The sequence below is a fragment of the Felis catus genome, chromosome D1 (genome assembly GCF_018350175.1).
Source record: "Felis catus isolate Fca126 chromosome D1, F.catus_Fca126_mat1.0, whole genome shotgun sequence".
NCBI lineage: Eukaryota > Metazoa > Chordata > Mammalia > Carnivora > Felidae > Felis > Felis catus.
In genome coordinates, this window is record NC_058377.1 from 43,795,569 (window position 1) to 43,821,773 (window position 26,205).

The 26,205-nt window shown below is 36.0% G+C and overlaps 1 protein-coding gene across 7 annotated transcripts in view; it reads left to right on the forward strand.

Moving 5' to 3' along the window:
* Positions 1-26,205, forward strand: part of NOX4 (NADPH oxidase 4) — a 170,649-nt gene that overhangs the window by 80,740 nt on the left and 63,704 nt on the right. For all 7 annotated transcript variants that reach the window (XM_045038630.1, XM_045038631.1, XM_045038628.1 and 4 more), the window contains one exon: positions 10,108-10,168. In XM_045038630.1, coding sequence (XP_044894565.1) covers positions 10,108-10,168 — 61 coding nt within the window. The remainder of the gene's footprint in view (positions 1-10,107; positions 10,169-26,205) is intronic.

The following is a 26,205-nucleotide window of genomic DNA, read 5'->3' on the forward strand; positions in this document are numbered from 1 at the left end:
CTTCCGTTATTATTTTTAATCATGTGCTTTCCTGACATCTGTATTCTAAGTTGTGTGATTCATTATTTTTAAGCTGGGATAACCTGATTTCACATATTTTTCCATGAGTCAGAGGCAAGTCTAGCTGTTGGTTTGTTATTGTCTGTGCTTTTACATAGCCTGTGCTTGCCATCATTTTTCTGCTTTGTAGTTTTAATCTCTTAACCAGTCATTTTGGGAATAGTCTTTCCAGTTTTCAATGAAAACCAGACAAGAATGGTCATGGATTCCTTAAAGATTAGCAAATTTTTTGCTATTATTATTTATTTAATGTCTTGGGTTTAAATACAACCAGGAAGTCTGCATCAGCTGTTTTGATCTTGGGTCTTGCTTTCATTTGTGTAATTCTTAAAAAAAAATTGTTTTTCTCTAGTTTTCACAAATCTTTTGCTTGGGCAGCTTAGAAACTCAGCTGGGATAGATGATAGATTAGCAAAGCAACAAGGTACCTTAACCATAGACCAGACATGGTCAAAATTGCCCCAAAAAGGTCACTAATGTTCATGAAACATAACAGGACATCTGAATTCCCTGAAAATTAAACATCTTCTAACTGCTGTAGTTTCATTTTTTTTTCCAGGGGTAAAGAAAATATTCCTTCAGTGCCTAATGAGAACCTGCATGATAAATGTGAACCTAAATAGGTCAATGTATTCAGAGAAAACCAGCTGTTTAATATTAAATTTGATTTATCCTATTGGTATTTTTAGATGCCTCCTTTTACCTAGGTACAAAAGAGAAAATTGTGAATAAAAGCTCCTTTCTTAAATCACATCCCCTTCCAGGTACATTTCCACTCATTTTGTCTTAAATCCACCAACTTTTTGCCCACAGCACCCTAGAAAAACATTTTCAAGGTCAGCAATGACCATGTTACTGCTGCGTCCAGTGGTCATTTCTGAGTCCTTGATGGAATTGACCTTTTAGCAGCATTTAGCACAGCTGATCACTTGCTTTATTGAAACACTTTTTTCATTTTGCTTCCAGGACATCCAATTCACCTGGTTTTTCTCCTCATTTTCTGGCCACTTTTACTCAGTGTCTTTTTGCTGTTTCTTGCCAATCCTACAACTTCTAAATATCAGAACAGTTCAGTGCCCATTCCTTGAACCCCGTCTTCTCTAGCTAAACTCATTTCTCTCGTGATCTCATGCAGTCTTACTGATGCATCTGTGTGCTGTCATCTCCCAAATGTATATTTCCAGCCCCGCCTCCCAACTCTAAAATTCAAGCTCATGTATCCAGCTATATTCCAGAAACTTCCATCTGGATGTCTAAAGGATATCTTAACATGTCTAAAACTGAACTCCTAATCTTCAACCTCCCAAATCTGTTTCACCCACAATCTTTCCCACCTCAGTTAATTCCAGCTCCATTATTCAGGTTGCCCATGCTGAAAATCTGGATATTACTCTTGTTTTTATTTTTTGTTTTTTGTTTTTTGTTTGTTTGTTTGTTTGTTTTGATATAGTCAGTAATCTGTCCACTCATGTTCTTAGTTCTGTCTTCAAAACATGTCCACCATTTCTGCCGTGGCCCCCTGGTCCAGTCTACTACTGTCTGGACAGCCTGCTAACTGATCTCCCTCTGCCTGCCCTTGCTCACCTGCCATTTAATCTTAAAGCAGCCGGAGTGATTATTTTATTTTATTTTTTATTTTATTTTTAAACGTTTATTTATTTTTGAGACAGAGAGAGACAGAGCATGAACAGGGGAGGGGCAGAGAGAGAGGGAGTCACAGAATCTGAAACAGGCTCCAGGTTCTGAGCTGTCAGCACAGAGCCCGACGCGGGGCTCGAACTCACGGACCGCGAGATCATGACCTGAGCCGAAGTCGGACGCTTAACCGACCAAGCCACCCAGGTGCCCCTGGAGTGATTATTTTAATTTTTTTTTCAACGTTTTTATTTATTTTTGGGACAGAGAGAGACAGAGCATGAACGGGGGAGGCGCAGAGAGAGAGGGAGACACAGAATCTGAAACAGCCTCCAGGCTCCGAGCCATCAGCCCAGAGCCTGTCGCGGGGCTCAAACTCACCGACCGCGAGATCGTGACCTGGCTGAAGTCGGACGCTTAACCGACTGCGCCACCCAGGCGCCCCCGGAGTGATTATTTTAAAATGCAAATCATATCATGTCATTTCTCTGCTCAAAATCAGCCAGTTTTCACCATGAGTTATACTTAATGCCAGTTGACTTGTAAGTGTATATATGTGTGTGCCCAAGTGTGTGCATGGAAGAGGGGAGGTCAGTGTGGCTAGAACACACTAAGAAAAAGGAAGGATGGTAGGAGATAATATCAGATAAGTCACGAGGAGTCAGCTTATGTAGGGTTTATAGGACATTGTAAAGATTCTGGATTTTACTTAGAGTGAGGAAGGGCCATTGGAGGCTTCTGAGTAGTGGAAGAGCATGATCAGACTTACTTTTTCATAGGATTACTCTTGCTGCTGTGCTAAGAGTAGATGAAGGAAAATGAACAGAAGTGGGAAGACCAGTTAAGAGGCTGTTGTGGACATCTGGTTGAGGTATGATGATTGTTTGGATGAGGGTGGTGACAGTGGAAGTAGTGAGAAGTGGTCATATTCTGAGTATATTTCAAGTTAGAGCTAACTGGATTTCTTTTTTTTTTATGTTTGTTTATTTTTGAGAGTCAGAGACAGAGTACGAGTCAGGGAGGGACAGGGAGAGAAAGGGAGACATAGAATCTGAAGCAGGCTCCAGTTTCTGAGCTGTTATTAGCACAGAGCCCAACTCAGGGCTTGAACCCACAAACTGTGAGATCATGACCTGGGCCGAAGTCGGATGCTTAACTGACTGATCCACCCAGGCACCCCGATCTAACAGGATTTCTTGATAGATTGGGTATGGAATGTGCAATAGAAGAGTCAAGGTTATCTTCACAGTGTTTGGTCTGAGCAGCTGGGGCTGCATTGAGATAGGGAAGACCATGGAGAGAGCAAATCCTGATGAGCATTTGTAGAGCTTAGTTTTGGAATGTAAATTTGAGATGGCATTTAGTGTGCATTCATTAAATATTTGCTGGGGTAATCATAAAAGTACCAAATATCAGCCCTACTTTCCACTGTGTGGGTTATTCCTGCATCTAGAGCCCCTTTTGTCCCACCTCCGATTGTCTTTGGGTTTGTGGAGGGGTAAGATGATTGTAGGGGTCAGATTATTTCACATACAGATAAGAACAGTTTCTCTTTCTCTTGTTTTTAATCATAAGCTGAGGTCTTCTGTGAGCAAAAGGTGGGCTTCTTCTTTTGCTCTGAGGTCTATTTCTCTGAGGTCTTCTGTGAGCGAAAGGTGGGCTTACTTCTCAAGGTGACCCCACTTATGAAGGTAGTGGGGTTTCAGTTTCATCTGTTTCTTTCAGTCTATTCCCCAGCCACCATGTCATCCACATTTCTCCATTACAGATTTTGTTGATACCTCTCCATTGTTATCACACCCCATCTTATCTTTGCTGTTTTAGTTTGTGTTTTTATATCCCTCAACTGTCATGTTAATGTTTTGTTTTTATGAAAGTTGAGATAAATACACACATTCCATCACAGTTCATAAACATTTCATGTACATACTTTTCCAGGATCTGTCTGTTTTAAGATTGAGTATATTTTTTCATGCAAGTATGCAAGTAAACACTAATTTTTTTCTTCAAGTTAACAAAGAAACATTAAGATGTTGTATTTGTCAAAATGTTTGGAGTCACATGTTGCATTAATTGTAATGAGTTCTGTGCTCCTGGCTCATTATCTCTTCTCTTACTTTTAGACAATCCTTATTTGTGAAATTGCATGAGCTCCTAGTATAGTCTCTGGAACACTTTGGACTCATTTGTTGAATGTATGAATAAATTATAGAAGAATTGCCCATTATTGAAGTCCTTATTCATTCTCAGGTTAATTCTCCAATACTTCACTGAATTGATATTTGAATGTATACCCACTATGGATAATATGCTATGGATATATACAGTAATGACTTAGAAATAGGCCTTGATCTCAAGACATTGCAAATGTATACTCATACAGAGAAAAAAATTACATACAGTTAAAGAGATGGACCATAATAAAGGGCATAGAAGTCAAATAATTTAGCGGGGGTCAGGGAAGTGAGGGATTTTCATGGCAGGGAAAATTAGGATTTCTTCATGAAAGTGGTAGCATTTGAGATGGGTCTTAACGAATTGCTAGTGTTCAATATGAGAAGTGGGAATGGAGGCTAGTAAGTGGGAAAGTGACGGGCAGGGAAATATATTAGCTGATCCATGTTGTCTTTGCTGGATTAGAGTGGCCAAAGAGGAACTTGCAATATAAAGTTGGAAAGAATTTGGAGCAGATGTGGTTGGCTATAGACTCTAGGAAAGAAAGAATGTGGGTGTTTTTCCTTAGGAAGACACAAAAGGTTAATCAATAGGAGATTGCTATAATCATACATTTTCTTTGGTAAGATTATTGTAAAGGACTTAAAAATTGATTGAATGTTGGCAGGAAGAGATACACATGATATTCCTCTGATATTTGAGCCCCTATTCTGATAAGGGCATGGGTTCTATGTTTGGACATAAAGGAATCAGAAAAGAAGGCAATATGGGAAGATACTGGGGTTTTTACATGTATTACATTTAGAGTGAATTTCAGGTGGGAATGTCTAACAGGGGTAGAAACTAGAGCTTTGGAAGAAGGGACTAAAAATAAGATCTGACACATTCTGTTCTGTGATCGTTTTCTGTGGTTTAACAAATTTGTTACATTGAAAATTTAGTTCTTAATATAGTAACATCCACTTTAGAATCATTTTTATTTTTTATTGCAAGGCTCTTGATTTAAAAACAAACACATTGTGGCTTTTAAATTTCTTTTCCATGTTGAATAAATCATTGTGCACTGACATCATTTTTACATTTAGTTCTTAAATGTAAGATGATTACATAATATCTGTTTATATTTTTGTGGGGCTGTTATAAAATTATTAGTCATTTGAGTACTTTTAAAACTCAATGCCATAATGTACAAATAATTTGAAGGAAAACATTTTTACTCAAGGATATCAAAATAGAAACTCCTCCAGATCTGTTCTTACAAATTCTGTCACTTTATTTTCTTACCCTTAAAGTACGTGTTGTGTATTCTGGTGTATATATTATAGTCAACATAAGCCATACTCTTTGTCTTCATCTAGGAAACTTAAATGAGACTAAGTTGAGGGGCACCTGGGTGGCTCAGTCAGTTAAGCGTCTGACTTCAGCTCAGGTCATAATCTCACAGCTTGTGGGTTTGAGCCCCACATCAGGCTCTGCACTGACAGCACGGAGCCTGCTTTGGATTCTCTCTCTCCCTCTCTCTCTGCTGCTCCCCCACTCCTACATGTGTGCTCTCTCTCTTAAAATAAGGAAACTTAAAAAAAAAAAAGATGATTTAAGTCTGAACTTTGAAGACAATGCCCCTTTTATCATCAAGCTTGGAATGGGTGGTAGTAGCCAAATGTGATACCAATCTGAGTTCTTTTTATTTCTTCGGAAGCAACTTGTTTATGTTTTCCATTCTGAAAGCTTACATAATTTTCCTTCACATTCAGAAATTTTGCCAAAATATTTCTAGGTTTAAATCTTTTTATCCCATCATATTTGATGGTTAGCAAATGCTTTAATATAAAAAAATGGCTTAAGATTATTGAAATTTATAGTCCTGGAGATGTTTATCATATTCACTCTATCCACCTCTTAGGTTTGATTACTTATATAGAATTAATATAACCGGATGGGGTGCCTGGATGGCTTAGTCAGTTGAGCGTCCAACTTTGGCTCAGGTCATGATCTCATGGTTCATGAGTTCGAGCCCTGCATCGGGCTCTATGCTGACAGCGCAGAGCCTGGGGCCTGCTTCGGATTCTGTGTCTCCCTCTCTCCCTGCCCCTCCCTGCTCACTCTCTCTCTCTTTCTCTCTTTCTCAAAAAATAAATAAATATTAAAAAAAATAAATGAGACTAAGTTGAGACTCAGTAATGTATTATTGCTTACATTTTAAACTTCTAAAATATTTAAAATTATAAACATTATAAAGGCTAATAATAAATCTTAAAAGGGAGATAGGTATGAAATGAATTCTTTTTTCTGTCTTCAGTTTTACTTCCCAGAAGTTAATATTCCTAATGCCATGTTATGTATTCTCTTCAACTTATTTCTATATATATATAATAATTCGTATCTTTTTTTTATATTAATAATGTGAACTTAAGTATGTATATTATCCTGTAACTTTTTAAACCAAAAACTTGTCATAAGTATATTTCCTTATTAGGCTTCTAGGAAAGTCAGAGAGCCATGGATATCTGTACTTTACTATTTCATCCTGTTGAGAAGTTTTCTAAACGCTATTAAAAAGATAGTGAAGAGGCTTATCTAGGAAGAAGTTGTCATGGCCGTTGCCAAAGAGGTTACTCTGTGTTCTCCTCTATGATTTTTATGCTTTCAGGTCTTACATTCAGATCTTTAATCCATTCTGAATTTATTTTCGTTTAAGGTGTAAGAACGTGGTCCAGTTTCATTCTTTTGCATGTTGCTCTCCAGTTTGTTATGTATGCACAATGGAATATTACTCAGCCCTAAAAAATAATGAAATCTTGCCATTTGCAACGACATGGATGGAGCTAAAGAGTATAATGCTAAATGAATTGAGTCAGAAAAAGACAAATAACATACTTCACACATATGTGGAATTTAAGAAACAAAACAAACAAACAAAGGGGGAAAAAAAAGAGACAAACCAAGAAATAGACTCTTAACTATAGAGAACAAACATTGTGGGATGAGTTAAATAGGTGATGGGGATTAAGTGCACCTGTTGTGATGAGCACTGGGTGTTGTATGGAAGTGTTCAATCAGTGCATCGTACACCTGAAGCTAATATTATTCTAACTGGAATTTGAATAAAAACATAAAAAAATAAAAAAGATAGTGAGGAGACATTAAAGAATCACTACACTATGTTTTTAGCTACATTAGTGAATCTGAACATTATTTGTGCAAAGCTGCTAGAATGTGATTCTAAGATCTCCAGTCATTGTTTCAAACCACACATGCTGAAGTCATTCTGTGTGTTAATCTGTGCAGGCCCCCTTCAAATGTGAGGCGATATGATTGGACAAAGACAATGTTAAATCCTGTATTCTTATACCTAGCTAGTTTGAGAAAGTATCAGTAACATAAAGGCATCTTTCCCAGACTTTGAAAGAAACCATACTATGTTTTATCTGTTTGAAATCAGATCAACCTTAAAAACTATACTGATGCATTTGGCTGGCATCACATGAGGGAGGTTTATAGGCTCCTACAGGACCTGAGGGGGTGTTAAACACCACATGCAGTTATCTTTTGCAATGTTTACACTGAAAGATGGAATAGAGATATGAATATTTGGCAAGTTATATGTTTTCCTTTAGAGAATGAGATTAAATCAAATGCATGCTCAGACTTACCAAAGCTAACCTTTTTTGCTCTCTATTCTGATGCCTCCTTGACTTAGATCTTTTTTTAACCTAAGATGTAGTTCACAATGAGGGAATCATCAAGTGACATGTGGACAGATTGCACGCTTGGGTTTTTGCTTTCTGGGAGCTACAACTTTTACTGCATTGAGGCTCTGGCCAGTCTTAAGTAGCAGGAAGTGAAAACAATGGTGGTGCCTGGGTGGCTCAGTTGGTTGACTTCAGCTCAGGTCATGATCACCTGGTTTGTGAGTTTGAGCCCTATATCAGGCTCACTGCTGTCAGTGCAGAGCCTGCTCTGGATCCTTTGTCCTCCGCTTTCTTTGCCCCTCCCCCACTCATTCTCTCTCTCTCTCTCTCTCTCTCTCTCTCTCTCTCTCTCTCTCAAAAATGAATAAACATTACAAAAATTATGGGCGGTTTTTACAGATCACATCATCTTACTAAAGGTATGATCATTAAGATTTACTAGTTATAAAACTGATCTCAGAATTATTAAAAATCACAATAAAAATGAAATAAATATTAAAGTCACAATTATAAATGAAATATCATAATTTTAATAGCATAGATAATTAAGTATTTTATAAGTGGTTTTTTTTTAATTTTTATAGTGCTAACAATAATGATTCCATTAAAATCATGATTGCAGATTCAGTGTCTCCCTCTCTCTCTGCCCCTCTTCTGTTAGCACTCTGTATCTCTCTGTCCCTCGAAAATGAATAAAAACATTAAGAAAAATTAAAAAAAAACCCACTGATTGCAGAGCAGTAGTTTGAAAATTCCATGTCACGTTATTTCCCAATCCTGAACTTGATCACATACTTTTTATTGGTTTATGATTTGCTATGACCAAATGAGTAATACCTACCTTTTTATTTTAGTGTTTTCACTGGTTTCCAAGCTACCTTTTTTGACTGTGAGTTCTTTACGTATCTCCGTGGTGTGTTTATCTTCCCTTATTTCCTGTCCTTCTAGCACCCCGGTGTGACCTACATTAGTTGATTGAAAAAGTGAATTTGAGGGTATTGGACTTGCTCTATTGCAACCCCTTGTCTATCTCAGGGCCCACCGAACCACATTGGTGCTTTGATTTTGGCCCATATTTCTACTTCATTCTTATTGTTGTACATGATTCTTGTAATCTTCAACAAATACTTTTCTCCCTCCTACTCCATTTGATCTCTCATGCTTACCTTAGTGGAGAGAGCGACTTGCCATAGTTAAGAACTACGTAGTCAGACAGACATGGGTCCAAATTCTGTCTTGTCTTCTTACTAGTTGTATGACTGGGCAAGTTAATATTTTTAAGTCTCAGTTAATTCAGTTTCCTTCAATATAAAGGACAGCTCACCAGGGTTATTGTGAGATTTTGGAAATAAAGCACTTAGCCCTGCCCTTGGTACGTGGTATTCAAGGGAAGCTTGGTAGTCACAGGTTTGAAAAGTTAGTGTTGGAAAGGGGAACTAATTTCTGTAAAAATCAGGAAAGGACAGGTATTGTGTGGTAATAAAGGGATGTTTTAGGAGGTAGGACAGTTGAAAAAGCATATATCATACAGTTAAAAATAATAATGTATATAAATTTCTTATCCATAACTCTCAGGTTAGATGTGTTTTCAGAATTCAGAATTTTGTAGATTTTAAAAGGTATGTATATTTCATATATTACATAAGATCTCTAGCAGGATATGGGGTAACATTCTTAAACAAATGGATATTTATGTAGGAAACACTTATATATGAATTTTTATACAGAAGTATTAGCCTCCCATCATTATCTCCCATAAATTCAAGTTAGATAGTGTCACCCAGTGAATTATGAAAAAACGTACTGTTACAATTTTTGAATCTTGGGGTTATGGATAAGTGTTTGGGGTTCTGAAAAATAAAAGGAGGTTCTGCATTTTCTTATTGTGAGCCAAAAAGTACCATGTGGGTGTTTTCTGTATTTCCTGAACATGAGGCCATGGATACTTTTCTTACTTCCAGTACTCATGGCTCATTCTCCTTCCCAGATACCCTTGCCAGTTCACTCCAGATTTATTTCTTCTGAGAATTAAGGGAGGGAGTGAAATACAACTCTCTCAGTAGGAGTTTCCTTGTTGGACATGGAAAATTTAGGTCACATTGAGAAATATTTCTTTTCTTTATTCCTGAAATTTGTAAGATGTAAAGTGTATAATAATATCTGGGGAGAAAAAGACATTACAATCAGTCTCCATTTCTTCCTTTGTGGTTAAAAGCCATGTCCTCTGAAATATTTTAATTCAAAAAGTATTTGGCAATATTTGTCTTTAGATGTGATATCCTAACAGTTTTAGACTATGCATATTTTACCTTTTTTGTCTAAATACTTCGGAGCTTTTAGAGAAAGATATATTGTCTTATTAACTGGTTGACGTTGCTCTTTTTTTCACTAATGAGGATCTATATGGATTTTCAGTTCATTCCTTCCTATTTTCTATTGGCTTGGGGAATTTGCTATGAGAATGAAAATTGTAATTAAATCATAGTTTGGTCATACATAACTGTTAATCAGAATTGATTCTACTATTTTATTTTATTTTTTTTAGTGTCCTACTAAAACCAAAGCAACATTTGGTGTCCACCTCAAAATAGTAGGAGACTGGACAGGTATGTAGAATATAGAGTTTTAAGATACATGCTTTGAAAATAATGGGTCATATAATAGTTTGCATGTGTTTAAGTAATAGAACTACCAACATATTTAGATGTGTATATGTTCTCAGGCTGTGGTTTTGTTTTCTTTCTTTGCTTATTCAGTTTTGACATTCACATTTTCTTTTTGTAGGATGAATTTTTGCAATTCAAATACCTTTGATATCAATAATTGTTAATAATGTATTGTTTTCTCTGCAAATCATTGGTTTCTGCCTACTTGTCAGATGCACTGGCAATAGAAGAACAATGAAATTCATGTTTTAGAAAACATGATTTTAAAATTAATGGTTGGTTTTACTCTCAAAATAATCAACACCTGCGATTGAGATACATAAATTATGTTTCAGTTCTTACATGATCTTTTTGTGGTATTACGTATGTGTACATAGCAATTCCACAGCATCTTTGGAATAATGGTCATTTTTAATAGCAAGTCTATTGATGGATGATATGTTATTTATTCAATAAAAACTTTTGTGTTATCTGAGAGATGCATTGTATTAAGAGTTCTGAGTAAATAAAAAGAAACATTATTCATTCGTCTTATTCCCTTGGTTCAACAGAGTAACTGACAAGTGAGTGCTCAGTATATATTAGCTTATTGGCTAGTTGTTTAGTTTGGTTGCTCAAGGGAAAGGATGTAGGTATAAACATGAATGCAAGTATAAATAAAAATATTTTCGAATAGAATGCTAAACTAGGAGTTGGTTTGTGAAAACTACAGGGAATCAGCAAAAGGTAGATTCAGTGTAGTCTAGGGTTATAGGAGCTTTACAGAGAAGATAGTATTTGAGCCAAACCTTGAAAATCACACAAGTGAAGTAGGTCATTTAAGTAAAATTCACAGCATTGTCAAAAATCAGAGAAGGTAATGAGTAAACCATATTTGAGAAAGGTGTGTCAATCAGCTTAGCAGAAGCAAAGATTTTGTTCTGGGGAATACTATGGAATATCCATTTAGAGTCAGCTTGGTAAAGATTTTGAATGCCTTAACAAGATACTAAAATAACTTAGAGGTGCTAGAGAACATTTGAAAGATTTAGAGCATCATAAAAAAATAGTATTTAATAATTTGCCAGTTGGATGGGTTAGAATCAAGGAAAGACTAAGACTGGAAAACAGAGAAGAGTCAGTGGGGAGAGGTGGGAATGGGTACAGGACTCGAAGGAGTGGTTTTAAAAGCACAGGTTTGGGAAATTAGCATTGGAAAGGGGGGACTAATTTCTGGAAAATCAGTAAAGAACAAGATATTGTGTAATAAGAAAGGGATATTTTAGGAAGGACAGTTGAAAGAGCTTATACAGTTAAAAAATAATAATGTGCATAAATTCTTTGTCTATAGAACAGGTAGCCAGCTTGGAATTGGAGACTTAATGAAAATGGAGAAAATATACAACATAGTATTTAATGGGAAAACAATGAAATTAATCAAAAGAGCTTTGAGCAGTAATGACCTATGGAACTGTGAAACATCAGGCTTAAGTATAGTTTAATACAGTCTAGCTCCATCCATGTATTATACCAAGTGAGATAAGTCAATCAGAGAAAGACAAATACCATGTGATTTCACTCATGTGGAATATAAGAAATAAAACAGATGAACACAGGGGAAGGGAAGGACAAAAAGAAAAAGAGAAAGGGAGAGAGGGAGGGAGGGAGGGAGGGAGAAACCATAAGAGACTCTTAAAGGTAGAAAACAAATTGAGGTTTGATGGAGGTTTGGTGGAGGATGGGTGATGAGCACTAAGGAAGGTACTACTGATGAACACTGGGTGGTGTATGTAAGTGATGAATCACTAAATTCTATTCCTGTAACAAATATTGCACTGTATGTTAACTAAAATTTAAATAAAAAATAGATAAAGTTTATTTTATTGCATTCAAGAAAATATCATGGTAGCCCCTTATTAGAAAAACACTGGTGTAAAAGAAAAGAAAAGAAAGGAAAAGAAAAGAAAAATGCTGGTGTAGTATGAAAATAGTAATTCTCATGATAAGCCCAGAACTAGTGGATATAATCGCAGCTGTTTTTCACCCGTTTGACAAATAAAGAAAGAGCAAAGTTCTTCTCTGGTAAGAATCCCAATAAAGTAAGAATTAGCTTCAGTAACGAGTGGTAATCACTTAAATTCCAAAACTCAAGGGCAACACATTGAAGATATAATTGAATTTATCATGGTAAGGAGAAACTTCATGATAGATTATTACTGGCTATTATTGTTGAGTTTCTTTATACAGTTATTTTCTATTGTCAGTAGCTCATTAGAACAAATGATTATCTCATCATTTATTTCAATCTTTTCTATTAGGAACACATAATAGTTTTAATTTTATCTTCCTATTTTATGTACTGTGCCATTGAGAGAGAAAACAGATCATTCTATTCAGAGTTTAGTTCCAGTCATATGCTTTTCAATTAATAGACCTTCTTGGTTGTTGATTTTAAATATTTGTTAACTTGGAAAAAAATGTCAAGCATTCATGCATAGAACCCCTAAATAATTCTGCCACTATCTGGCACTTTAGTTCAAAACAAGGTTTAGCGGCCTTAAAACAATGGAATTATAATTATGGAAGGAAAACTGGGGACATTACTCCTAAGATCAAGGATCATTGGATTTGTTCTAAAAGAATTGACTAAAACTCAGTATTAAGAGCAGTAGGGGTAGGAAATACCAAAGGGGTGTGTAACAAGTAGAATACCAGAGGTTTGCTTTTCCAAACTGACAGATATATTTTATAGTTACTTTTTCTTCCCTGAAATATGTTCTGCCCTGGGCAGGACTAAAGAACAGGTTTAAGACTGCCCCATGGATGATCTTTCTAAGACTAATCAATGATACCCAGCAGTAGAGTGACCAAGAAGCAATCAAAGCGGCTACATAGCACAGGACAAGTCTGGCTTTTTATTATTTATTTATTTATTTACATTTTAGAGAGGGAAGGAGAGAGAACATGTACGTGAGTGGAGGAGAGGCAGAGGGGGAGAGAATCATAAACAAGCTCCACACTCAGCATGCAATCTGATACGGGGCTCCATCCCATGACCCTGCAATCATGACCTGAACTGAAATCATCAGATGCTCAACCATCTGAGCCACCCAGGCACCCCAACTAGCTTTTTATTTTAACCAGGTCTCTGTTGTACTTCTGAAGTGTGGGAAGAACTCATTAAGTTTGGAAGACTCTTCAAACCTCTTAAACACATTTCAGGTTTTTTCTTTAAATGATGGGAATAGAGGGGGTAGAGTGAATTACTCAAGTGGATTTATCTTTGACTTAACATTTTGTTGCTTTTCTAGAATAAGTCATGCTTTCCAATTTCAAATGCATGGTTACAGATTGCCTATTGGCTTGATTACCATTCTGACTATCCAAAATTGTTTTGTTACTTTTTGCATTAGATGTCATTACTATTGAATAATGTCTGAGATCATGTTAAACTATTGGGTATTTTAATGGCCTAGATAGCAACTTACTCTAGAGAGGTTTAAGTTTTACTACAAAACCTTTTTATACACAATATATGCATTCCAATTAATCTGAAAATTTTGTCATTTTTCCATTCAGTAATTAATGGATTGACAAGTGGATAAATATGCAACAGAGGGCTTATTGTATGTATCACAGAACAGATTTTCCTTGAATCTTGGGTATTCATTTACATATTGTCTATTGAAAAATCTTGCTACAGTCAGAAGATATGGTTGACTTTGAAGACTAAAGTAGGAAAACAAGGCCATGTGACATCATGAATTTGCCTTGAATACATTGGTACTCACAGAACAAGTAACCTTATGGTTTTAGTTAAAGATTAGGCCAGAGAAAGAGGTGATAATTCTCTCTAGACATGTTTTATACTTCATCTAGCTGATTGTTTATGAAAAGATTAAAACAATATGTGTGATGTATTAAAAGTCTTTTTTTTTTCATTTGGGGAGCTCTTTATAAGTCAGATTATGACTGTATGAATTATAATAATGTTTTTATTGTATTAAAAGAATGGATTTTGAACAACTGTGGTATCCATCTTACACTATATGTATCTGTGAATGGCTTTTAATTGCTGTAAGAAAAGCAAAAAATTAAAAATACTCCTATTGAATACCAATACTATTTTAGAGAACATGCCCCCAAAAACTAGATTCCAAATAAGTTTGAGTAAACTGACCTTTCTGAACAGCACAGATCATACTTGCACATATGAAATATCATGGATCTTACATAGTGCATATTCACACAGTGTAAACTTTAGTTCAAGCCCAAAATAAGTATGAATTCTCAATTGCTGTACCTACAAAGGAGTGACTAGAAATACTCTTTTTGTTGTTGATATGACTAGCAAATTACAGTGGTTAGTCATTTGTGGAAAATAACATTTAGACTATTTGTTACTTTGGCTAATAATGAAATATAAACACCTACTGGATACCAGACACTGCACTGTGTCCGGAGATACAGAATTGACCAACACAGATAAGGTATCTGCCCTTATAAGGACTATATTCTAGTCAGTAGAGATCTCCAGTAAACAAAAAACCAAATCAATGTATAATATGTTAGATAGTGATAATGCTATGAAGAAAAATAAAGGTAAGAGAGTAAGAATGATGAAGGGTAGGAGTGCTGTTTTAGATGGGTTGTTTAGTTACATGCAAGGAGATGAGAGAATAAGTCAAGTGGATTTCAGGAAGAAGTGTATTTAGAGTACGCAAAGAGAAAGTACAAAGTCCCTGAGGCGGTAATAAGTTTGGATATTCAAGGAACAGCAAGGAGGCCAGTGGGTCTGGAATAGAGACAGTGAAGGGGTGCATAATAGAAAATAGATCAGAGAAGTGAGCAGGGGATTGGACACTATAGACTATAGGAAACCTTGTAGTTTTTTAAATTTATTTATTTAAATTCAAGTTAGTTAACATACAGTGTAGTATTGGTTTCAGGAGTAGAACCCAGTGATTCATCACTTACATATAACATCCAGTGCATTTTTATGTGATTGAGAAAAAAGGTATGGTTTTGAAATCTAAATCTGAATCATCATCCATTTTATTTTAATACATACTACCTAGTGGTTATCAGGCTAAGGTTATTTATTTATTTATTTTAAATGATTGAGTTTAGGGAGAAGGAAGAAAAAGTGGGGCTTCAGAGCATTGCAGAAAACAGGTCAAACTTTTTATTGGGGTGGGGAATGTATCATCATTTTAGAGATGATTCAGTAGTGGTTTTATCTTCTGCCATATGGTGCTGGTTTACAGGTTCTGGTAGCTTAGGGTCCCATTAGCCTTCATGGATGGTAGTAGCTTCTTTCTACTTTCTGGATTTCTCCATTGTTTTTGATTTAGCTTCAGTACTTCCTTCGCCTAAGTCATTAGTTCCCTGCATTAAATTCCTTTCACTTAAATCGTGAAGAGTTCACTTAAATCATTCTTGGTTTTGGTTGGATTTGGAGGTCAGCGAAGCCTTTTTGAACAGAACTCTGAATCTGGAGAAGTAATAATGGGGAAGATAAGAGGACATGTAAAACCCTGAGGCAGTCCAATGTTTGTGTTCAAGGACCAGTTAAAACTGGAATGTTGTAGGAAATAAAATCAGAGAATACCCATGGACTGGATGTGGTAGGCTCTTACAAACTTCAGTTTTATTATAGATGTTATAGAAAATCATTGGAGGATTTTGATTTGGGTCTGACTCACATTTTAAAATGGTAACTGTGGCTGCTGTATAGAGAATATGATAGGGGTAGACAAGAGTGGGAATTAGAAGATGAGTTAAGAGAGAAGCTCTTGCTGCTGTCTAGACAAGAGAAGGTGCTGGTATGCGTAGGGTGATGGTGACTGGGTCATGAAGAATGGGTGGATTCTGAGGGTATCTCACAGCTGTTGTTGAGGGACTGGAGGTGGGATGTAACAAGAGTTAGGAATCAAAGACAATTTAAGGTATTTAGTATCAATAGGTAAGTGGACAGTGCTTCTGTGTATTGAGATAAAGAACATTGCAGCATATCGGAGGCACAAGAGTGGACATTCAAATTCAGTTTTGTACATTTTAAATTTGAGATGCCTCTTAGACTTTCAAAAAGTAACGTTGAATAGGTCTTTACATGTGTGAGTCTGGAGGTCAGAGTAGAGATCCAAACTTGAGAATTATTATTATATTCATGGATCTAAAGATACGAAGTTGGGTAGTAATTCTCATCTATGTAAGATTTATATACATTTTAATGTACATTTATATATATTTTACATTGTATATATTATATATTGACATTGTATGTATTTGCACTGTATACCATTACGTTAATATATCTTTTATAGAATTTATGTACATTTTATATGCCTGCTTTACATTCTTAAAGTGCAATTACAGATATTATGTACACAAATAACTTATAAAAACCAATATAATGTCCTAACCTTAGTATAAAGGAGCTATTAAGATAAAGTAATTTATAGTAAATGATTTACATTTCATAATTAAATTTTCAAGCATGACTATATTAGAAGTCATAATGAAATAGGTGACTTAAACCACATCTAAAATGATCATGAATAAGACACTTCTAAATATAGAATCCCAATACAACTGAAATACTGTGAGCACTGTTTTCTTTATGGTGTGATTTTACTAAATAGTGAACTTCTTTTGGTTAAATTCTAGTCACAATAATTTACAATATTACTTCAGTGTACAGGGTGGTTGCAATGTTGGGAGTTTTGGCACATATTTAGGTCATACAAAACCTTTGCATTTTTTATCATTATAAATGAGTTTTTCATTTACGTGAATGTCTAGCAAGTCATATGAAAAGCATGCAGGAAGTGAGACAATTCCTGATGTCTAATGTCTCTGATCCCTACCCTCTAAATTTTAGTAACCACTGATCATCCTTGTGAGATCCAAATTACCTTCCCAAATTCTCAAAACTACTCCTACGAGGTGGCACTGTCCTGTCAAGAGTAACTACTTTAAGAAATGTGTGTAGAGGGGAGCCTGGGTGGCTCAGTTGGTTAACCATCCAACACTTGATTTCAGCTCAGGTCTTGACTTTATGGTTTGTGAGATCAAACCTTGCATCAGGCTCTGTACCAACAGCGTGGAGCCTACTTGGGATTCTCTCTCCCTCTCTCACTGCCCCTCCCCTGCTTGCATGCTCTCTCTCTCTCTCTCTCAAAATAAATAACTTAAAAACAAGGAAACATGTATAAATAGAGAAGAACTATAACAGAGCCCTGAGACTTTTAACATGTAGAGCCCAGCAAAAGTGACAAAGAAGGAATGGCCACTGAAGAAAGAGGGAGAGTTTGAATCCTGGACAGAATAGGGCAATATTTAAAAAAAAAAAAAAAGAAAGAAAGAAAGAAAGAAAGAAAGAAAGAAAGAAAGAAAGAAAGAAAGAAAGAAAGAAAAGCATTGATCAATTGAAACAAATGCTACTGAGAAGTGGAGTAGAGTGAGGGCTGAATAAAGACACTGGGAGCTGTGTTTTTAATGAAGTATTGGGAACAGAAGTCTGTCTGAAGTAGGCTCAAGAGATAGCAAGAGAAGTAGAGATGGTCCATATAGACAAATCCAGAGATATGTTGGGGGCAGCTCCTATGAGTTCGTTGGGTCATTGAATGCTTCTCTTCCAACTTTGTTAAGTGAGGTCATGTTTGACAGCTTTAAAATCATCCACAGTGTATTTATTCCACAGAAATTGACAGACATCATAAAATAAGGATTTAAGAAATGTTTTTAAAGACTTGCCTGTTAAGTATTTGCCAAAACACTACTGGACAAATTCTAAGGAGTTTTGATATAAATGAAATAAAGAAATAAGTCAGTAGCTGAAGGAAGGAGGATATAGAGACAAGGCAGATGTGAGAGCACATACAACATAAATACAGGTACACACACACACACACACACACACACATATTTAATGTGAACTATTGTAATATGTTTACATACTTCGGGGAACAATGAGTAATGAGAATGAAGTAGAGGGAAAGAGCAGAGTCCACAAGGGCCTTTTAATGCATTTCACATAAATTGGATTTCAATGTGCAAGTGGAGGAATTGACCGTAGATAAGGCATCTAGGCAGTTCATGCTTCATAACAGATTAGAAGACAGAGAAGATGGTTCCAGAGCATGGCTACCAATGGATTGGTAGGCTTGGATTGGGAAGTGTGGGATTTCTCTTCTGGTTTCTTCTGTTTCCTTGGTGAAAAAATAGTAAGCTTATCACTGAGACTGAGGAAGTGGGAAGATATGTTGAATTTTGAGGAGGAGGAAGTAAATTGATGAATGAAGCATGGTAGCCCTTCTGAGATATGCCAATAGGCCTACTAAGATATGTGGTCCAAAATTTAAGTGAGACAACTTAGAATAATTGTGAGTTTTTTCCCCAGGATAGCTGGTCTTCAGATTAGCTACTGAGCAGGTAGGGAGATGGTGGTGTTGGATTTTACCAGCGTTGGTCCACTTCTGATTGAATTCGCTACAACTGTCACCTCCAATTCATTCTCTGCAGTGCAGCCAAAGAAACTTCAAAGCCTGAATCACATTAAATTACTTCTCTTCAATCACTTTAATAGCTTCCCATTGTTCCTAGGATAAAGATAAAAAAATCCTCATAGTGGCCTAGAAGGGCTCCCTGCTCTGGCCCTGACCTACCTCTCATCTTGATTCAATTTGTTTCTTCTTCTTTACACTATAGCAGCACTGGCCTTTTGGTTCCTTTTATTTTGCTTGTTTCCTCCCACCCCATGTCTGTCCTGATCCATATGTTTACAGTACTCTTCAGCATCCTGCTCACCCCTACCCATACATGTACCTGGGATCTTTAGACCACAGCTCAAGAGTCTTCTTCTGAGAAGCATTCTAGACACCTCAATTTTAGGTGTTTGTTATAGGCTGCTATATTTCTTTCCTTCTTAAATTTTTTTTTTACATTTATTTATTTTTGAGAGACAGTGAGACAGAGCATGAGTGGGGAAGGGGTAGAGACAGAATCCAAAGCAGGCTCTAAGCTCTGAGCTGTCAGCCCAGAGCCCGACGTGGGGCTTGAACTAAGGTACCGCGAGATCATGACCTGAGCGGAAGTCAGATGCTTAACTGACTGAGCCACCCAGGCGCCCCATGCTATATTTCTTTCTTTAAGAGCAGTTATCTCTGTTGATAACTATATATTCAAAGTGTTATCATTGGTGTAGTGAGTTTCCTCCAATAGACTAAACCTTTTTAGGGTAGGGGGCTGTATTTTTTTTATGTTTACCATTATATTCAAAGGCCTATTAAAATGGTTGTTTGTGGTACATGTAATTATTTGTTACGAAAAGGAATGAAGAGAGGGAGGAAGGAGAAAAGCAAGCAAGGAGGCAGGCAGGCATATCCCCTGCTTTACAAACACCCCCAACCTATTAGGGACAGGAGTCAAATACATAAACAAAGTGTAATGCTGTACTCCCCCAAAATGGAGGGTACAGATGCTTCTGGGAGGGGAATTTAGGAGGCTTTCTGGGCCAAGCAGTGTCAGGGTAAACAGGATTTGTTCAGGGTAGGAGATTATTCCAGGGAAGGAGATAGCTTGAATAATGGCTCAGAGGTGTGAACTATCATGAAATGTGAGGAAAATGTCATGGGTTTGCGAGGCCAAGCTGGGATGGTATGCAAAAGCCATGTCATGGAGGAGCTTGTAGGAACTGCTGAGAAGTTTGGTCTTTTTTCCCCTAAAGATGTTGGTGAAAATTTGAAGGGCTTTAAGTAGGAACTAAAGTAAAATTTGTACTTTATATGGATCACCTTGCTGGTATTATACAGATTGAAAAGAAGAAAGACCAGGTTAGAAGCAAAGACACCAAATTGAAGATTTGTAATATTGTCTAGGAAGCTGAGGAGATAAAACGTTCTATTGAGGGAATGATGTATGGTGTCCAATTTAATAGGGCCAAACAATACCTATGGGAGAACAACAACTATGGGATTACTGCCAACTTTATAAAACTTATTGGGAAAATGCAGGGGAGAAGTTTGGGGATGGTATAGATTGCTGTGAATTACTGAGTATATTAGAGACCAGTAAATTGAGAAAATTAGTGTGCAAAAAGAAGCATATAGCAAATAGGCTTATTTCTAAATTCTTCCTATTTCTAAATTCTCCCAGATCTCTGAGAGTGACTGAATTTATAGTGTGGTCTGGCCTGTGATTCGTAGGAGATAAGTAGCAAATACGTATGCAATTCCTTGTGTATTTATCTAGGTGAGTCTGGGTCAGGATGAGGATTAACATATTATGTCTTAATGTATATATTACATATATAAGGGAACACTAATTCTGGTCTGATGTGAGTCTGTGGAAATCATTGAGGACAATTAATTAGTTAATTTGATGGCATTTGATATAACGCATTTGCTATCATAATATAATAAATAATTCAATAAATATAAACTGGGGTTAAATTTCACATTCCATAGCCTCAGAAATCAAGGAAAATTTTCTATCAGGGAAATGAGTAATTTATATTATAATTTAAATGCCCATCTGCTCTCAGGAGAGAGTATAAATTATTTTCCCTTTGGTTTCTCAGTTTATGAACATGAAATCTGTGCTGTCATTCTTTAGTAGATGACAGCTCACTTATAATGCCACAGAATATGTTGAGACCGCTCAGTAAATGACTGGAGTTCACTACTCATCAAGTTTTATTCTACTACAGTCATTTTACAACCTCAAAGAGAGTAAAATGCAAAATTTTTGTTTTCTAGCCAATAAAAATTGTGACTTTTAATTCCTGAATATAAGCAAATTCTACAATTTCTGGACCTGGAAATAGAGTTGTTATAGCAAAGTGGTTTGTTTGCATGAATTATTATGTTTTTAGTATGAACTGTTTTGTCTCTAAGAGAAGTTTGGACTTTCTGTTATCTACTATTTTCTGCTTGATTTTATATTATAATATGAAAGAAAATAAGAATAGTGAGGAGTTTTCTTGATAATATAATTTCTTAAGAATGTTAAAAATATGACAGTAAGTACTGGGCAGCCAAGAACATGTATGTCATTTTGCCAAGTTAGTCTAGTGTTACTGGATTAGCTAATTTACAAGAAGCCAAAAAGTCAAGAGTTTTGTGCCATTATCATTATCATGAGGAACATTTTTAAGTATTCGTTTGTTTGATGCACTTGCAAAGCACTTTGTAAAGGATTCTAGATGGATGTAGTTCCTGTTCTCTACACATACTATAATTTTTAAGGCAAAATTGTAACTTGATGGATTGTAACAATCCAGATAAGGTTCTTAAATGTCTTCCAAATGAACACACCAAAGACTTTAAGTATGTTAATACCAAAGGAAGGTGCTTATCTTCTGTGCATTCAAAGGAAACTGAGTTAGGGAATATGGGGAATAGTGTCTGGTGAAAATGCTACTGCATTTTTCAAGTCTAACAGAGGAGGAGGGTGAGGTATCATTAACAGATGTAAATAGAATGGTAAAATTAAATCCTTGCATGAAGTAAGATTTTTAGAAAATTTGGAGGTGACAAATAATGGACATGAAATGCTAGAGAACCCCCCCAAATGTGCCAAACTAAATAGACAGTAGAGTTAAAACTGTCTGCTGTATGTAGTATGATGAAGAGCTTAAAAATAGGAGGTGATCTTATTTTTTGTTGGCATTGTACTGAGAAACTAGTAAAATGTCTTGGGGTGCAGCTATCAACATAATTAGGGAAGAAGGGAAAGAAGAGAAGATCTATGTAAAAAAACTTTGCATATTCCAGTGTTTTTAGTGACAATACCTAGTAGAAAGCTATGCCTCTAATTAGAACAAATAAAATGTGTTTTAAGAGTGAGACTGTCCTTTAAGGAATAGTCACGTGATTTGTCATCCTTTTGTCTCCTAACTCCTTCTCATTTATGACATAGTTCTCTGACTTTCTACTTTTACAGTAATAGTGAAAAATCTTTTGTTGATGCCGGAATGGTGGACTGTTCAATGGCAGTTTGAATATTGCGTCTGATCTGGTTGAGATAGTGTACTCAACCATGCAGACTTTCAAGGCTGGCAGTGAGCATAGAAGAAAAGAAAATCAGAGCCAAGATCCAAACCAATAGCATGGGGATTTTTTCTTTTTTCTTTGCTTTGCTTTGCTTTGCTTTGCTTTTCTCTTTTCTTCTCCTTTTCTTTATTTACATGAATAAATCTTCTTATTCTTGCTTTTTCTACAGAGTGGGAACAAAAGGCAACATTTTCCACATTAACTTTCAAAAAGAGGTTAAATTTTTTTTAATGTTTATTATTTATTTTGAGAAAGAGAGAGACAGAGAGAGAGAGAGAGAGAATGAACAGGGGAGAAGCAGAGAGAGAGGGGGAGAGAGAGAATCCCAAGCAGGCTCCACTCTGTCAGCACAGAGCCCAACATGGGGCTCAAACTTATAAACTGTGAGATCATGACCTGAGCCAAAATCAAGAGTTGGACGCATAACCTACTGAGCCACCCACACACCCCTCCAAAAGGGGTTTTTAGTTGTATTGATTACATATTATATTTGTTTACTTATGTATTTAGCTGGAGAAGTTAGCCTTTGTAAGCAGTCCCCTAACAAAAAAATTCCCTAAGCCTATCAAAGACATTAATTTTGTATTTATAATTTTTACCACACTAAAAAGAATGCACAGAGGGAAAAAAACACGGATATAACTTCAATGAGAATTGAGAAACAAGCAATATCAAGAAAATGAAGGATTTTTTTTTTTTTTTTAAGGATAGAATAGTTTAGAGGGACATGCTGTTTCTAGCTATAAAGTCTGAATATTTAAAACTGTTAATTCTCCCCAAGGTAAATTACAGGCTTAATATAATTTCAGTTAAAATAAAAATTCAGGGGCACCTGGGTGGCTCAGTCCATTGTGCATTCCACTTTTGATTTTGGCACAGGTCACCTTCCCATGATTGAGCTCCCAAGTCTGGCTCCACGTCAGATTCATTCATTCATTCATTCATTCATTCTCTCTCTCTCTCTCTCTCCCTCTCCCTCCCTCCCCCGCACACACTCTCTCTCTTTCTAAAATAAAAATGAGTAAATAAATCAAAATTCAAAGTCAAAAACAGTATTAATGCTTATTTGAAAAATCAGAAGAAAATAATTAAAAATAAATTTGAAAATCTAGAACATTTCGAGTAACAAAGTAACACTGGCTCTATTAAAACATGCTATAAAGTGAAATAAACTTTACAAACAAGCTAAGAATTTATAAGGCTAAAAAGATGTACTTAGAAACATGAAGCTGTTAAGTGGATCAGTTGAGATTTGAACTCAGGCTCATTGTATGCTAAAGCTTGTGCTAATTTACCACACTTCCTCCTATAATATTGACCTAGTTTAATCTCTATGTTACTAGAACAAAAATGACAAGAAATCTTTTAACAAAAGAGAAAAGATATCCTAGAAACAGGCCCTTAACTATTTGAAAGTATGTATCATAGATAAAGGAAGGTCCATAAATCAATATGAAGTATCAGTTTGTAAATAGCTAAAACAGTTATCACTTAACTATTTAAAAAAATTAAATCTTTACTTTAGATGACCCAAAATTAATTCCAAATATATTAAATATTGTAACGTAAAAAAGTTAATCTGTAAAGGAATTAGAAGAAAATAGAAATTAATAATCAGCAACCTTTGGATATGAAAGGACTTTCTATCTAGAAGAATACACAGAGCAAACTAAGTAGGTTACACTATGTAAAAATATAAAAATTCCATCAAAACAGAAAATAGAATTGAACAGAAATTTTATCTATCTATAAATATATAAAGAGCATCAATACATATATATGGTATAAACATATATCATGCGTATGTATTGATCAATATATAAAGATTCCCTGGGGCACCTGGGTGGCTCAGTAGGTTGAGCGTCCAACTTCGGCTCAGGTCATGATCTCACAGCTCGTGAGTTTGAGCCCCACATCAGGCTCTGTGCTGACAGCTGAGAGCCTGGACCTTCTCACACTCTGTCTCTCTCTCTCTCTTTCAAAAAGAAATAAACATTAAAAGTAAGAAGAGCCCTGGAGTGCCTGGGTGGCTCAGTCAGTTAGGCTTCCGACTTTAGCCCAGGTCATGATCTCATGGTTTGTGCGCTTGAGCCCCACATTGAGCTCTGTGCTGACAGCTCTGAGCCTGGAGCCTGCTCCCGATTCTGTGTCTCCCTTTCTCTCTGCCCTCCTCTGCTTGTGTTCTCTCTCTTTCTCAAAAATAAATAAACAACGTGGATGGAACTGGAGAGTGTGATGCTAAGTGAAATAAGCCATACAGAGAAAGACAGATACCATATGGTTTCACTCTTATGTGGATCCTGAGAAACTTAACAGGAACCCATGGGGGAGGGGAAGGAAAAAAAAAAAAGAGGTTAGAGTGGGAGAGAGCCAAAGCATAAGAGACTGCTAAAAACTGAGAACAAACTGAGGGTTGATGGGGGGTGGGAGGGAGGAGAGGGTGGGTGATGGGTTTTAAGGAGGGCACCTTTTGGGATGAGCACTGGGTGTTGTATGGAAACCAATTTGTCAATAAATTTCATATATAAAAAAAATAAATAAACATTTAGAAAATTGAAAAAAAATAAATAAATAAACGTTAAAAAAAATAAAAGAGCCCCTTCAATTTAATAAGAATCTCAAAAAGGGATAAATTATGTGAACATAGAAGATAGTAATAGTATTCAAATAAATGTTTATTAGGTAAAATACAGTATTATAGTTATTCTATCAGTTAACAGTTTTTTTATTGATAATATTTATTGCTGTTGAGGATGCAAAATACTGACATTGGGAATGCATATGTAAAAAGAAAACCAGAAGTTTGTCCAACGAAACAACCTAACAAAGGAAGCAGATTCGTGCATTTGCTTGTTGCTCTTCCCTAATCCATTTTATAGGCTTGTTCTTTGGCCAGGAGCTCCTGTATTTAAGAAAAGAGAAGACCCTCACTGTGTAGTTGGTTTTTATAAGCTTGAAAAGACCACATATTGCATGCCATTAATTTTGTTAGCCCAGGGTTTTAGGTTAGAACTTCATAAAAACATAAAAGAAAACCTCCAGTTTCTTTGGATCTTGGATAAAATTGCCTGTTCCTTATAGAATATGTACCCAGTGGGTATTCAGAGTTTGTGCAGAAAGCAGGAACTGAATTAGTATCAAGCTGAGTCTTGATCACTTTGAGGTGTTTCTTTTGTTGAATGCCAACATTGTTACAAAAGTGCATTTGCTGTGACAAATGAAAATATAACATTTTCCTTAAGAAGTGGATTGTGGAAAGCTTAGTAGCAATAATGTGTTTATCCAAAAATGCCTCTCTTATTTGCTTTCCCCTGAACCTCTGTTCTTTTATTTTTCCCTTGTCAATTTTTATTGTAGTTTAGCCTCTGTGGCAACGGAAGGGAATTTATGTTTTTTAAGAAGGCTAGTTATAGACATTGATTCACTGATGTATTAAGAGGCCAAGAAGTCTGTTTGCAGTTCTTTCAAAAGCTGCTTTTGAATTTTTTTTTTAACAAGTCTGTTTAACAAGTAGGACCCAGAATAATGAGTTTTAAAGAAACATACTTTTATCACTATGTTTCCTCTGGAAATAAAAGGATCCACTAAAGAAATTACCTTCATATAATAGTGCACTGACTACCTTCAGACCTTATGATGTTAAAAGTACCACTTGTCTACGTATATACAGACTGTATATGACACTGCTGCCTTTTTCCTTCATTTTGTAACTCTTTAAGAAGAAAGCAAGAAAGGGAGGAGGAGAGAAGAGGGAATACACCAGCATTTTCTCTCCCAAGAATGAGGGAAAGGAACAGTAAGGCAGCGGAAGGAACACTGGACTGAATTTTGAGGAGTTTGCTTTGTTCTTTAATCTCTTTGCCTCTCACTAGCCATGTGACCTTGGGTTGGTCAGTCCGCCTGTCTGGTTTTTAGCTTCCTCGTCTACAACAAGCTGCATTG